Source organism: Podarcis bocagei (genome assembly GCF_964188305.1).
Source record: "Podarcis bocagei genome assembly, chromosome: 2".
NCBI classification, from domain to species: Eukaryota; Metazoa; Chordata; class Lepidosauria; order Squamata; family Lacertidae; genus Podarcis; species Podarcis bocagei.
This window is the reverse complement of record NC_138126.1, coordinates 62,408,706-62,424,363: the sequence shown is the minus strand read 5'-3', so window position 1 is coordinate 62,424,363 and position 15,658 is coordinate 62,408,706. Positions and strand designations below refer to the sequence as shown.

Here is a 15,658-nt window from a genome sequence, read left to right as displayed (position 1 = left end):
TAGCAAGCTGTTCCCCAGTTTACAAGGCACTTCCAATGCATCTTCTTTAGCAATGAACAAATAAGTTGTCTTAAGGAAAGTGAGAAGAAAGGAATCTAGGGCCTGCCAGACTGTTTGGTAGAAAAGAAAAAAAAAAAAAAGCACAAAAGCCTCCGCAAGCATCTCTACAGTTTTCTAAATAAACTTTGGCAAACCCTAGAAAAAGACAATAGTGGTAAGCTATAAAACATACTAGGGACGTGGGTGGCACGGTGGTCTAAACCACTGAGCCTAGGGCTTGCCGATCGGAAGGTCGGTGGTTCGAATTCCCGCGACGGGGTGAGCTCCCGTTGCTCAGTCCCTGCTCCTGCCAACCTAGCAGTTCAAAAGCACATCAAAGTGCAAGTAGATAAATAGGCACCTCTCCGGCAGGAAAGTAATGGCGTTTCCGTGAGCTGCTCTGATTTCATCATAAGCGGCTTAGTCATGCTGGCCACATGCCCTGGAAAAACTGTCTGCAGACAAACGTCGGTTCCCTCGGCCAGTAAAGCGAGATGAGTGCCGCAACCCCAGAGACGTTCGTGACTGGACTTAACTGTCAGGGGTCCTTTACCTTTTTATAAAACGTACTTGCTGCCAAAGAACCCAAATATGAATTTGTATAAGGATAACTATGAAAAATGTTGGTCAGAGATTAAAAAAGATCTAGAAATATGGTCAAATTTGAAATTGTCAATGTTAGGCCGAATTGCAGTGATTAAAATGAATGTATTGCCTAGAATGTTATTTTTGTTTCAGACCTTGCAGATTCTTGATAAGATGGAATGTTTCAAGAGGTGGCAGAAAGATATCTCGAAATTTGTCTGGCAGGGCAAAAAGCCCAGAATTAAATTTAAAATATTGACAGACGCTAAAGAAAGAGGGGGTTTTGCCCTGCCGGACTTAAAATTGTACTATGAGGCAGCAGCTTTTTGCTGGCTGAAAGAATGGATGCTCCTCGGGAACACAGACATTTTGGATCTGGAAGGTTTTAACAATGCTTTCGGTTGGCATGCATATCTATGGTATGACAAAATCAAGCTGCATAGTGCCTTTAAAAATCACATTGTTAGAAAAGCATTGTTCAATGTTTGGATAAGATATAAAGATCTGTTGGAAAACAAAACCCCTAGATGGGTGTCACCAGTGGAGGCCAAGGCAGTGAAGAAACTCAATATGGAGGTCGGATGGCCGAAGTATTGGGAAATTTTGGAACAGGATGGAGATAAGTTGAAATTACAAAGTCATGAGAAATTGAAACATAAAGTACAAAATTGGTTTCAATATCATCAAATAATGGAGTTTTTCAAACAGGACAGGAAAATTGGCTTTCAGGTGGAAAAATCAAAACTAGAGACTGAATTGTTAGAACCCAATACTAAGAATTTATCCAGAATGTATAACTTGTTGCTGAAATGGAATACACAGGACGAAACAGTCAAATCGGCTATGATTAAGTGGGCACAGGATGTTGGTCATAACATTATGTCAGCTGACTGGGAATGGTTATGGAACACCGGTATTAAATTCACGGCATGTAATGCCTTAAAGGAAAACATTATGAAAATGGTCTATAGGTGGTACATGATCCCAGTCAAGCTGGCAAAAATTTATCATTTGCCCGATAACAAGTGTTGGAAATGTAAAGAGACTGAAGGTACCTTCTACCACCTTTGGTGGACATGCCCGAAGATTAAGGCTTTCTGGGAAATGATCTATAATGAAATGAAAAAGGTACTTAAATGTACTTTTCCTAAAAAACCAGAGGCCTTTCTCTTGGGCATTGTCGGCCAATTGGTGTCAAAGAGGGATAGAACTTTTTTTATGTACGCTACAACAGCAGCAAGAATACTCATCGCAAAGTATTGGAAGACACAAGATCTACCCACTCTGGAAGAATGGCAGATGAAAGTGATGGACTATATGACATTGGCCGAGATGACAGGCAGAATCCGTGACCAAGGAAAAGAGACGGCGGAAGAAGAATGGAGAAAATTCAAAAGCTATCTTAAGGACTATTATAAACTTAATGAATGTTAGAGTGTTGTGGTTCTCAGGAACAAAGGGATACAGTGATATAAGGTCAGAATACAGAGATGACTAAGATGACAGAGGTTGGAAAGTAACAATTGGGAGTTGCTATAAAATTATGGACATTGGGATGCAGAAAGGGGGGGTATGGGGAAGTCCCAGAAAAGAGGTTTATGAAAATATGTTTTGAAATTATACGTGTATGTTTGTCTTTTTAAGTGTTTGTTTGTTCTCTAAAATTTTGTAAAACCAATAAAAATTTTATAAAAAAAAAAAAACAAAGAACCCAAATATGTCTGTGCTTTGCTCAGGTTCACAGATTTCTAGCACTCGGGACTCAAAAAAGGAAACCACCTAATTGGGAAAGCATCTTCCCTCTCTCCTTCTATCATTCTCAGCTTTATCCCCCATTATTCTCAGCTTTGAAAGCAGATCAACATTTTAAACGAATGGTGGGGGTGGGGAGCTAATACTAATATGCTATAAGAATGTGATGGCATAACTTACAGCTTATTCTGGAGTCCCATTGAACCCTTCTGACCTGTAAAAGAATAAAGAAAAATCAGCAAAGACCAGAAAAGATCAAGGCTTGAAGTGTAAGTGACAAGATAAAAGCCAGAAGTTGTTCTTACCTGTAAAAATGGCTTAACCACTGGTTCCCAAACTTGCCAGACCACTTACCGTATTTTTCGCACTATAGGACGCACTTTTTCCCCTCCAAAAATGAAGGGGAAATGTGTGTGCGTCCTATGGTGCGAATGCAGGCTTTTGCTGAAGCCTGGAGAGCGAGAGGGGTCCGTGCGCACCGACCCCTCTCGCTCTCCAGGCTTCAGGAAGCTATCCCAAGTCTTGCAAGCCCGGCGGGATGTCCCGCGGGCTTGCAAGGCTTGCGGGCAGCAGCCTGCACCCAAAAGCTGGGGACAGTGGGGAGGTGCAGAGCCGCCACCCCGCTATTCCCCGACCTGATCTGGAGGCTGGCGGGGGGAGAAGCAAGCCTGCTTCTCCCCCCCCCAGCCCCACAAGCTCGGGGGATAGGGGGATGGCGAAGCGCCGCCATCCCGCTATTCCCCGACCTGATCTGGAGGCTGGGGGTGGGAGAAGCAAGCCTGCTTCTCCCCCCCCCATCCCCACAACCTCCAGATCAGGTCGGGGAATCGCGAGATGGCAGCGCTCTGCCATCCCGCTATTCCACGACCTGATCTGGAGGCTGGGGGTGGGAGAAGCAAGCCTGCTTCTCCCCCCCACCATCCCCACAACCTCCAGATCAGGTCGGGGAATCGCGGGATGGCAGCGCTCTGCCATCCCGCTATTCCACGACCTGATCTGGAGGCTGGGGGTGCGAGAAGCAAGCCTGCTTCTCCCCCCCACCATCCCCACAACCTCCAGATCAGGTCGGGGAATCGCGGGATGGCAGCGCTCCGCCATCCCGCTATTCCACGACCTGATCTGGAGGCTGGGGGTGGGAGAAGCAAGCCTGCTTCTCTCCCCCCACCATCCCCACAACCTCCAGATCAGGTCGGGGAATCGCGAGATGGCAGCGCTCCGCCATCCCGCTATTCCGCGACCTGATCTGGAGGCTGGGGGTGGGAGAAGCAAGCCTGCTTCTCCCCCCCCCAGCCCCACAACCTCCAGGCTTCAGGAGAGCCCCACCGCCAGCCCCACAAGCTCGGGGGACAGCGGGAGAGGCGCAGCGCGCCCTTCCCGCTGTCCCCCGACTTGGTTAGAAGGCTGGCGGGGGGAGAAGCCTGCTCCTCCCCGTCGCCAGCCCCGCAAACTCGGGGGACAGCGGGAGAGGCGCAGCGCGCCATTCCCGCTGTCCCCCGACTTGGTTTGGAGGCTGGCGGAAGGCTTCCTCCTCCCCCAGCCCCGCAAGCTCCCAGAGCGATGCCAAAGCTGCGCGCAGCTTCGGCATGGCTCTGGGTCCCGTTCTGGGGGAGGGGGAAGCTCAGGCTTCCCCGCCCCAGCCCCGCGCCTGGCGGGGGGGGGGGATAAATTTTTTTCCCTTTATTTCCCCCCCCAATCTAGGTGCGTCCTATGGACCGGTGCGTCCAATAGTCCGAAAAATACGGTAATGGATTTTTCTTCCTTTTGTAGCAATTGTAACAGCTGTGCTAGATGGTGACTTTTAATTGCATTTTTAAATTGCTTATTTTATTTAGTATATTGTATTTTATTGTATTACAATTTGCATTCCATATAATTAAAGTTGGAATACAATAAAATACAACCTAAGAAATAAAAGAAGCAATGAAAATACAACTAAAAACCAATATTAATATTTATTGCAATCATGCCACAGACCACCTGAATGAAGCTTGTGAACCACTGGTGGACAACAGGCCAGTTTGGAACCCCTGCCCTAGACTAACCAGAAAACAAATCACAAAAGCTTACTGAAAGCACACAATGAGGGGTGCGGCTTGGGAAGAGAGCTTTCCCAGGGTTCTAATAAAATGGCAGTGGGAGAGTCCAGGGCACTTGTTTCCACAAGTTACCTGGCATGTTAACATGTAATCAAATTATCTGAGGGGGCTTGGTTTACTGACAATTTTATGCTGCATTTCTTATGGTTATTTTATTTTAGTGAGCCATTCAGAGAATGTTGTCATTGGGCAGCCAATATAAATGCCCTATCACATTAGCCATTTGAACAGAGCTACAGGAATAAAGACAAGCAACAGCATGCAGAGAATTGTGCTGCTGGCAACAACTATTACCAGTTTCCAATGTACCTGGGGACTGGCTGAAGTTGAAGGCAGTTTCCTCTTCACCATTGCTGAGATTGGACAGATCTAGGCAGCGTCTTGGTGTATCCCTGCATGAACAAAGTAACAGGAATGCTTGGGAGAAACACACACATCTTATACAAATTAATACAGGACATAAAAGACTGAATTTCTGATTGAAATATAAAGTTTGTGAGTGTTTTCTGGTCTGTGTGCTTCTCTCCTAAGACAGTAATCACAATTAGTAGACAAATTGCATTCAGCTGCCATTTCATCAGTTTCTACTACACATGATCAGGGGATGACAACCACCTTAGAATGCTGCACCAGAGAAATAATTACTAAGGACTTAAATCAGATTAGCATTTAGATTAAGCGAGATGCATTTAAGACTCACTGACTACCTTAAGCCCCATTTGCCAACTTCCAACAGGAGCTTAACCATGTCTACTCAAAAGTAAGTCCTATTGAACTCATTGAGGCTTAATTCCAGGTAACTGGGTTACGTTTGCAGCCACAGTCTGGCTCCAGCACTACATCACTGCCATAGGGACACCATTTAGAGAGCACTTAAGTTGTTTTTATTATGATCTGCTTTTTGATCTAATTTTTATTATGATCTGCTTTAGAATTAGCTGCTGTGTTTTGATTAATTGCAGCCGCTATTTTTTTTTAAGTGGCTATCACCTGTGATTTTATATACTATTGCTTTGCTATGAATATTTTGGGTGGTATTCAATGCACTCATTCTGTCACCACAAGGACTCAATGGATTTTTCCTCTTCCTTTCCTCATATGCCCCCAAAATCTGGTCCAGGTCCCCCACCCAAATCTCCAAAGCAAATTTGGGGATGGTGTGGGACACACACAAAGAAGAAGAGGGCGTGTTCTGTTGCACCAACAGAACAAGTGCATTGGATGAATTTTCTCCACATTGTCGGTGTCATTGCCACCATTTGTACTTTTCATGTACAGAGCAAAACAGCATGTTTCAATGCAAATAATATTTTATAAATAATGAAAGAAAATTTGTGACTAATTAGCACAAGCCAGATTTAATTATGGAAGGGGGGGAAATCACAATGTATGCTCCTCAGCACTAAATACAAACTAGGTCAAATGCAATATGGTTATGCTGTCAGTTCTCAATACAGTGGTACCTCAGGTTACATATGCTTCAGGTTACAGACTCTGCTAACCCAGAAATACTACCTCAGGTTAAGAACTTTGCTTCAGGATGAGAACAGAAATTGTGCTCTGGCGGTGCGGCAGCAGCAGCGGGAGGCCCCATTAGCTAAAGTGGTGCTTCAGTTTAAGAACAGTTTCAGGTTAAGAACGGACCTCCGGAACGAATTAAGTACTTAACCTGAGGTACCACTGTAATTATTTCACCAGTATCCATGAAAAAGACAGCCACCCAAAGTACAAGAGATGAAAATTGACATTTGTTTTTATGCCTTTACCACAGCTTTCAAATAATCATAGTTGTTTGGGCTGTAGCCTATTTACCTGTTATTTCCCTAACAAATGACATTCTTGCCAAGGCCATTAAATTTCCAGCAGTTCAACTGATTTAGCCCTCTCCTTTTCAAACCCGTCTTACAATAATAAATGCAGGTCCCGCTATACAAAAATTCACTTATGTTCATGTTAATACTCAAACCTTACTATACATACTGCAGATTCAGATTTCCAAACAGAACAGTGTGTAGTACTGTAAACAAATAAAGCCTTAAACAAGCCTTGTGTTTTGCTGGTCCCCACTGGCCATTTTGCCAGAGACAACAGTGGTAGAAGAGATTGGACAAACAAAGCGTTTTTCCTTCCTTGTTTGCCTTTTGCAAGGTTTCAGAGTTTTTTGTCATTTAGGATTCAAAATTCTGTGGTGGGGAACACATTTTCCCATAGGAATTAATGGAAATTGTTGACTCATTCTGCAAACATTCACCTAAAGAATGATTTCCTGTGACTGCATTGTGTTTGGATAGCGATAGTGTGTAAGTTATATGTGCATGCATACTTCGCAGAGATAGTCATCTGAAAAATTAATTACACATTTGGAACTACCTAACGTGAACCAGATTGTATCCACTCATTATGCTGCTAAATTAAGGAAATTTGAAAAGAGAAACTTACCCGGTTAATGCGCTAAAGGTCCTGAAACCCTGAGTTAGGCTAGAGATTGGGGTAAGAGGTGCCTCTGGAGTAAAGGGTAGTGAGAACTCAGCATCCTGGAACATAATCATCCGGCATCTGGATCGGAACCCAAGACACAAATGAGAAGCATCAGCTTCTATGGGGGGAAAGTTCTCAGACATGGTTTGACACAGAATCCACTGAGCAGCTGCCTGTGGAGAACAACAATTACTATTTACATCCTGCTTTTTATTATAACCAGACTATCTTTCAACATAAACACAAAAACTGCAATATAAACAGTACAGTAAATTATAACATACATAAAACAAACTTGACAGCAGTGAGGTTCAAAAGAACCACTCAAAACTGGTAGTGATAGGATTAAAATAAAATACATAGTAAGCCTGCAATTTATGCACATTTAACTTGTGTGCATTCAGCTTTATGCATTTGGCAATTAAAAATAAATAAGGAAGGAGTAGAATGCAGGTGGGCATCCAGGAAAAGCCTTTGGCAGTCCCACTTGCCATTTCACTCAATGTGTTTTGACAATACACAATTTTGGCTTTGGGAGTGAACCCTGGAACATAACCCTCATGCAAATTAAGGTGTTATAAAATTAAAAGATTATAAACCCATCAATATACAGTGGTACCTCGGATTAAGCACCGTATTTTTCGCTCTATAAGACGCACCAGACCACAAGACGCACCTAGTTTTTGGAGGAGGAAAACAAGAAAAAAAATATTCTGAATCTCAGAAGCCAGAACAGCAAGAGAGATCGCTGCGCAGTGAAAGCAGCAATCCCTCTTGCTGTTCTGGCTTCTGTGATAGCTGCGCAGCCTGCATTCACTCACACACATTTCCCCTTACTTTTTAGGAGGGAAAAGTGAGTCTTATAGAGCAAAAAATACGGTACTTAATTTGTTCCGGAGGTCCGTTCTTAACCTGAAACTGTTCTTAACCTGAAGCACCACTTTAGCTAATGGGGCCTCCTGCTGCCGCCGGAACACGATTTCTGTTCTTATCCTGAAGCAAAGTTCTTAACCTGAGGTAGTATTTCTGGGTTAGCAGAGTCTGTAACCTGAAGCGTATGTAACCCGGGGTACCACTGTACGCATCTTCCATTTCCAAAGCTAAGCAAAGGTCAAATTCTGGCAATTTATGATTAAAGCCAATTCTGTCATACATGGCTTGAATCAAGCTTATGGGTTTGCGGAGGAAAGCATCCTGCTGTTGGTAAATTATCACCAACGCAGCCGTGTGTTCCTGTTGCAGTTTGTCACCCAGCGACCTCACCCTTCCCTGGCCCCATGCATGTAGGAATATCTGCTAGTTTCCTGCACCCATCTGTCCATGGAAGTTTAATCCCTCACAAAGCTGCATTTCTTCAGGTTGTCTGAAGACTCTTTCCTCCAGTGCCAGATTTACGTATAAACTAAACAAGCTATAGCTTAGGGCCCCACTGTCTTGGGGGCCCCCAAAAGATTTAAAGGGGAAAAAATTGGATGTACATTTCAAAAATATAAGATAAATAAAATAGAACCTACATACAGCAACAGTGTTTTGTGTTGTGTAGGCTCCTATGATGTAAGTAATGGGCCCTGCCTGCTAGCCTGCTCCCTAAAATATCACTGGTTTGCTATTATTATTTCATGTTATAGCATGTTTCTAGAGACTAGATAATGAGTCTTTGTAAATTGTGTTTCTAAAGGAACTTTTGTTATTGCCAAATGCCAATGTGTTTGCATTATTAAGTTTGTTATGAATAAAAAATCATTTTAAGTTAGAGCTTAATAATTATTTCACTATTAATATACTTCTTAATTGTATTTCAGTTCAACAATTACGTTGATAAAATACATACTTTTGTTATGTGCAAATGGCTTCAGATACCTATTAGGTCCATAAATTACCATAATAGCATATATTCAACACAAAAAACAGCGACAATTTGCTGTTGACAAAGGAGAGCTGGACATATAAAGGGCCCCATTACGTACCTTCAGTAGCTTAGGGCCTTATCACACCTAAATCTGGCTCTCCTCTCCTCCAGACTCCCTTGACCCCATACTGCAAACATACAAGGGCAGCCAAAACCTGCAGCCGCAGGCAGAGACAGCCTCGACTGCTCCCCACCAAGGGAATCTCTCCGTCCCCTCGAGATTCCGCCACTCCGAGCAGAGCTCATCCCACCGCACCGCTCCCATTCCCCCAAACTCACCTGCTGCCCATCGACGCAGCCGCGCCGCTGGCCCAGCCCTTCCCTCGCCAGTCTGAAGGGACAGGCTCGAAAGCGGACAGCAGTCTGGGAACTTAAACTTGCCGCCCGAGCAGCCAGCGAATCACAAACGCCGTCTTCTTCGTCAACCAACCACCGAAGCGCGGAGGAAGAGGAGCCCTAGCTACGGCTTGAACAGCTTTTCAATTGGTCAACATAGCCACGGGCGTCAAAGGCGCTCCGGAGCACCTATTGGGAGAGCGTAGTGGGGGTAGGCGGGGCTTTGCTTACCACGCTTGTTATTGTTCCGCAGCGGCTTTCCGCCTTCCTTTGTGCTTTTCCTGCAGCCAATCGCTTAAGGAGGGCCCGCCCCCACTACCACGCGATAGGTCAGGAGTGTGCTGCAAGCCCCGCCCTTCTGAGCTACTGGAGGGCGATTTAAATCCCGGGAAGATTCTGCTCTGCACCTGACAGACACGCTGCTGTTCCATTTGAGTCATGCACTTTGGGAGTGCTGTGGGTGATGGGTGGGCTCCCGTGAGCGACAGGTGCTTGTTCCTGGATTTCTGGAGTGGGTGGAATGCGAAGCTCAGTTTTCTTCCTCCTGAAATGTAACGAGAAGGAAGCTGCTGTTAGTTGGCTGCTTCGTTCTGTTCTGTTTCTTTCCACCCGAGTATTGGTTACCAAAGCTGGTAGGAAGAGTGCTGCAGAGCCACGGAATAAATGGTTTCCTTGTAGCACAACATTTTAAAAAATATTGTTTTAAATTTAGCTGACCACTCAGTAAAAAAAAACTAGGCTCAGCACCATGTCAATTTGTCTCCCGCCCCCCATTTCCCGGGCTCAGTTTTATTTTGTGTTAGGACTAACTAACAGCTCTGATCCTCCTATTTTCTGAACTCGTATGGAAAGGCTAAATGCGGATAACTAAAAACCTCTTATGCAAACGTGTTATGTTTTGCTTTGCTCTGCAAATGTGGCTTCATGCTGCAGGGGTTTTGCTGTTTGCGTGTTATGAATGAGATGAGAACTGATAAGAGCGTAAGTGCCTGGAAACAGTTTTCAGTCCACTCTCGTTAGCTAGAATATCCGTATAGGCTAAGATCTGTTGCTCCCCTCTGGGAGGTTTTTGGGATTGGTAATAGTCTCGTCTGTAGAATATTTATAACAAATTACTGTCTTTTAATCTGCCCTCAGTTCTCTGTACTATGGGTCATTGGTTTTCAATCATGGGGCACTTGCTGCTGGGATGTCGCCTGTGTTTCAAAGAAACAGGTAGGTAACAATTCAGTGGGGGATGGGATGAAGTAAGATATACCTTATTAGCAGCAATGAAGAAACTTTTTCCAAATAATAAGAGTCAATTCATTAGTTACGTGGATTATGATTCACAGAGGAAATCAATTGGGAATTCTGGTGTAATGAAGGCACCAGTTTGTGATACAAATCAGTAACAAATGTCTTTGAAGAGGGTTAATTGTTTGATCTCAGCCAATGTCTGATGCTTTAGAATGGAGCTTGAGAGCAGGATGAATGTAATATTGAAGGGAATGAACCAGAAACCTTTTTCAGCCTCTAGTGGTCATATTAAAGCATTTAAATACAAATGAAACAAAGATAAAAGCAGCAGATACTGCATTTGCTTAAGCATTTAAGATTTGTTTAAATTAAATCAGTTTAAATGCCTCGATTTTTTAAAATTTTGCCTGGTGCTCCAAAAGATAAGTGTTGGTCTCTGGCAAGGAATGTGAGGGACCATTGGGGACCACATTCCCTTGAATGAGTATTACTATGAGAAGCATAAGATACTTAACAAAGAATAAAATAGTTAATGTTTTCCAAGGCATTGAAAACTGTCCAAGATTTTTGTGTTATGCCTTATTTTTATTTTCTTTTGTCATTCATGGTCATGGGTTTACTCATTACAATAGTGAACAGGTTCCTTCTGAGAGCAATTAATGACTGCTGAGTTGGAAATAAACACAGTAAGGAGACTACCTTGTATATACTGTAGTACATGAATTGGGGAATGAAGCTGGCAGCAACTTGTACCTCCTCTAATTATAGACTGCTTGAATGATCTTCAACTGGCTATGAAAGTTGTATGGTTGCCTTGCTATTGAGTTTCAACCATTAGTTCCTGGAGACAGAAACCTTTTGCAGAAACCATTTATTAAAGGAATCCTGATGCGTCAGCTCTATTTTCCAAGAAATAACTGCTATTTGTACATTGAGACATCCTGTTATGCAGCTCTTAGTTGGAAAAGTGTGCCCTTTAGGCTGCTTTTGTGGCTTCAGATGGCAGTAACTACAATACTTAAAGGTACACTTTACTGAATAAAAGATCCTACTGATTTTCAGAGGCATGTTTTAACCCAAGAATACCTTTCAGTAGTGACCATGGTAGATTGGGGGTTGTGGGATCTTGCCATAGCTGGCTCTAGCCTATTTTTCATGCTTTGTAATCAAAACAGATGATAAACAGTGAAGTCATATTTGAAGGAGACGCACTTAAGTCAATAGATTTAAGTAACTCGGCCTACTCCGAGTATGACTACCATTGGATATCGCCTCTCATTTTCCTGGAACAGGCCTTCATCCCAAGTCTTTCCTGTTGGAATGGTGAGCGTGGGTGTGGGCACGAGTCCAGAAAGGACAACAGAAACCAGGTAAGTTTTAGTAGGAGTGCAGCTATATGTTTTGAGGATGTTTTAATTGCATTTAATTGGGGGGTAGAGAAAGGACAACCAAATCCAGGTAAGTTTTAGTAGGAGTGCAGCTATATATTTTTGAGGATGTTTTAATTGCATTTAATTGGGGGGGTGGGGCAGCTTTTATGTCATAAACACACTTACTACAAACTTATGCCTATATGTACATTCATTGATATAGTTTACATGTTGTTCACATTCTATTTTGTTCACATGTTCATATCCTGATTTCTTTCTGTCTTTTAGAAGACATCTGAAAGCAGATGTTTAGGGAAGTTTTTAATCTTTGATATTTTATTGTGTTTTAATGTTCTGTTTGGAGCTGCCCAGAGTGACTGGGGAAACCCAGCCAGATGAGTGGGGTATAAATAATAAATTATTATTTTAATTATTTTATTATCATTATTATTTTATTTCCTAGTTCATATTGATTTCATATTAACATATATACATCTCTGTTCCCCTAACCATCTAATAATTTCTACCTTATCTCATATTCTTTGTAATAATTCTACTTTATAAAGCTTCCACTTTCCCTACGATGTGCACTCATTTAAAACCAATTTTCCCTATATTGAGCTGCCATTGAGAAACAAGACCCACGAACCTCTCGTGATAAATAATTTCAAAATGTCATCTGGGACCTCTCTCTGTCAATCTCTGCACCACTTTCTCATAGGCACTTTTCTTTATCTTTTCTTACTAATCAGTAGCATCCCATATAGTTAGCTTTTGCTTATTTGCTGCTGCTAATTTTTCAATTTAAATAAAAAACAAAATTTGCTTTGATTCCTCAAAAAATGTTTATTTGGATATGCTGAAAACACGGCATTCTTAACTACATCAACTCATTCACCTCATGTGTTCTAATATTGTTTATTACTGATGAAGAATTTGCATTTAGCATTACATCTCTTCTCTCAGCAGGTCTGGCGTGGAAACAGATGTGGCTGTCTTGCAAAGGAGGCAGAAGCAGATAGACTATGGGAAAAACACCATTGGTTACCAGTGCTTTATCCAGCAGGTGCCCAAGTGAGCAAAGCTAGTTGTTTATCTACCAAATCTTTATCTTCACATAGCAGGGGCTTGGAGTCCACAGCTTTCCTTTCCAAACGGTGGCTGGCAGCAGTTCTCTAAACCTACTTCAAGGGACTGGCATTTGAGACATTCACTTTGGCATCTGCTCCTGATGAACCATTGGGAAAGGTTACTACTTTTTTGGGAGGTGGGGGCTTAATGTGGTCTTAAACGGTAGAACCCAACAAGTGTTAATGCTTTGTTCTAGGGCTGCTCGGCAGCCAGGTGTTCACCCAAGAACTCCAAATAAATATAAGAAGTACAGTCGCCGCTCCTGGGACACGCAGATCAAACTGTGGCGACGGGCACTCCATGGCTGGGACCCTCCTGGACTTGAGTTTGCGGGAACTGGACAGGGAAGTATTTGCTAGTTTCTCTTAGCTATTCCTGGATAATCTGGGGAAATAAGCTTTTGGAGATGAAATATGGACATGTATGTCCAGTTTTCCCTGCCCAAATCTTTTGCTCTAGAGAACTTGCTAATGGAATTCATTCTTTGACATACTCCTGTTGAACCTTGGTTCCATATTAGAAAGTAACTACCTTTTCATTATGGAGCATTCACTGCCAGCAGCCCTGTGACCCATTTATAAAGCAATCTTAACACACTCTTCAGGAATTGCGGGCCTAGTCTATGTAGGCTCTCTCCCTGGTATTCCTTATCACCATGGAGACAGGGTTAATTGTCAACACAGCTCTTGTGCTCCTTGCTGAGAGCAAATGGCTCTTGGGCTTATCAAAGTCTGGGAGTATTTTTGTACACTGTTGTGTGAATGCCTATGTGGTGGTGGTCACATGTGCATTGATAAGAGGGAGAAATACTGCTGTGGTATAGAAGTGAGAAAGATGCAGCCAACTTTATATTTTAGTGGATTTCAATCATTGCCTATATTTTGGCAGTTGGTGATCTCCCCAGAAGTGTATGTAGTGAAGAAGAATTTAGTCATTTGAGTTCAGTTACCATCAGTGATGAAAAGAGAAGCCATACACTTCTCTTTCAGTATGGTTATCATGGGGGGGAGATTTCATCCTTGGCGTCCAGGGCAACGTGGGACTTCTAGGTCTTTAAATGTTACTTCTTATCAACCATGGTTCGAGAATTGTACACAGGTTCCTTATGCCTGGTCTGGGATCTAAAGACATCTAATGCTATCTGCTGCCTGGTTCAGTGTGAATGAAATTCTGTTTGCTTGCAAGGCAGGAGCTGGTGGGTCTCTGCCTGCTCTTTCAAATGACTGGCTTGTTGCCCAAGGGACTCTGGAAAAACTTTGTAAAGAAGTCTTGCATGGGCAGGTATTTAACATTATTCAGTTGTGCTCCTTATAGCTTTATTTTGCCATAGTTAAAAACAGTGCTTTTTTCCCCTGGGGGGATGTAGGGATAAGCATATCCCTAATCATTTTGTGAATCTAAGTTTGGCCTCAATGAGGGGCAGTATTTCAATATGAGTAGGAAAATGAAGTACCCCTAAACATTTTTTTGGAAAAAAGCACTGGTTAAAAGAACAAAATATTTTGACTTGTATTACAAAAATCATTCATAGGCTTGGGGGGAAAGCATAATTTCCTTAAACTACAAGTTCTCCATCACAGTTCTGTACAAAATCTTCACTACCGTTGAAAACCCTTTGGGAATGGGATATTATTGGTGACTCTGTAGACAAGATCTCTTGGAATAAAATATTGGACATGTTCTCCAATTGCTCTTCCTCTGCTAGAGTTCACTAAAAGGCCCTCAAATTAATTTACTGGTGGTGCATGTATTCTTCACTACTAATAAATGCAACTCGCCCAGCTACCTGCTGCAGGACCTGTGGCCAGCCTCCTTTTTCCACATATGATAGATAGGCTCCTTAGTGTCCTCCTTTTGGGAACTGGTCTTTCACAACCAAACAACAAATAGCTATAGCACCTGATAGCCTTATAACTGTTGGCTTACCTTTTTAAGAACTTACTATACAGCTTATGATAGCAGCTAAAAACTGGAGGACATTGAACATGGACTTGTATGAAATGTGACTGGCACAGCTGTGGGAATTAGCCCTAATGGACAAGTTAACTAACAGAATGAGAGAACGCAGGAGTAACAAGAAAAAAAGACACTTTTAAGAAAAAACGGTTTGGCTTTATGTCATGCACTCTCAAGGAAGGATGGATTAGACAACATGACCATTTATGGACTGATACACTTATATGAAGTTATAGTTAAGATGGAATTTACATTTCTTCTTCCTATCCAATAAGTGCAACTGTTCTGTTTTACTGATAAAATACAAATAAACTTGGTGGTTGTTGTTGTTTTTTAAAAAAAGAAACATAAATTGTAGAGTTCTAGATGTTCATGTGCGATTCAATGACAGATGGGGTGGGGAAAATAACTTTAAAGGGGGGAAAAGGTTTGTTACTACGAAATCTCATTTTATTAGACTACTCATTTAACACTGTCTCTTCTGGTTTTAGTTTGCTGGTTTGTCATCTTCTGACCACTCTTCTGCTTTGCTGCGTCATGATGATAACTTTATGGAAGATACAGAAGATCATCCATACTGCTTCTGGGTGTGAATCATATCTTCTGGAAACCCAAAGCACCTGGTGCCCTAGAAGAGGCAGCATCTTTAATATAAAATAAGAAGTGGAGAGTGGGAACCTGAGCTATCTTCAAGCTTTTTTCCACTGTGGCCAACTCTTGCTTCCCTAGATTGCTGCAATATTTTGTAATACATTAATCTATTTCCA

At 42.5% G+C, this 15,658-nt stretch overlaps 2 protein-coding genes across 9 annotated transcripts in view; one reads left to right on the top strand and one right to left on the bottom strand.

The window, feature by feature from the left end:
* CDC25C (cell division cycle 25C) overlaps positions 1-12,774 on the bottom strand; it is a 26,406-nt gene extending 13,632 nt beyond the window's left edge. The window contains exons 1-5 of one of the 5 annotated variants that reach the window (XM_081181083.1): positions 12,703-12,774; positions 9,640-9,739; positions 6,912-7,123; positions 4,782-4,864; positions 2,557-2,590 (exon numbers count right to left, since the gene is read on the bottom strand). In XM_081181083.1, the coding sequence (XP_081037209.1) occupies positions 2,557-2,590; positions 4,782-4,864; positions 6,912-7,123; positions 9,640-9,739; positions 12,703-12,707 (434 nt within the window). In that variant the 5' untranslated portion in view covers positions 12,708-12,774. Of the gene's footprint in view, positions 1-2,556; positions 2,591-4,781; positions 4,865-6,911; positions 7,124-8,917; positions 9,069-9,138; positions 9,293-9,639; positions 9,740-12,702 lie in introns of those variants that run through there. The other 4 variants (XM_081181084.1, XM_081181087.1, XM_081181086.1 and 1 more) reach the window with 4 other exon arrangements.
* Positions 9,442-15,658, top strand: LOC308579981 (oocyte-specific histone RNA stem-loop-binding protein 2-like). 4 transcript variants are annotated; one of them, XM_081181090.1, is made up of 6 exons: positions 9,442-9,683; positions 10,333-10,410; positions 11,727-11,804; positions 12,774-12,878; positions 13,132-14,216; positions 15,383-15,658. In XM_081181090.1, exons 1-5 carry the CDS (start codon positions 9,634-9,636, stop codon positions 13,292-13,294), a joined length of 474 nt encoding a protein of 157 aa, XP_081037216.1. In that variant the 5' UTR covers positions 9,442-9,633; the 3' UTR covers positions 13,295-14,216; positions 15,383-15,658. The 4 variants fall into 4 exon arrangements, with proteins under 4 accessions (XP_081037216.1, XP_081037215.1, XP_081037214.1 ...); XM_081181089.1 differs by having other exon boundaries at positions 9,443-9,683; positions 12,771-12,878; positions 13,132-14,212; XM_081181088.1 differs by having other exon boundaries at positions 9,443-9,683; positions 12,771-12,878.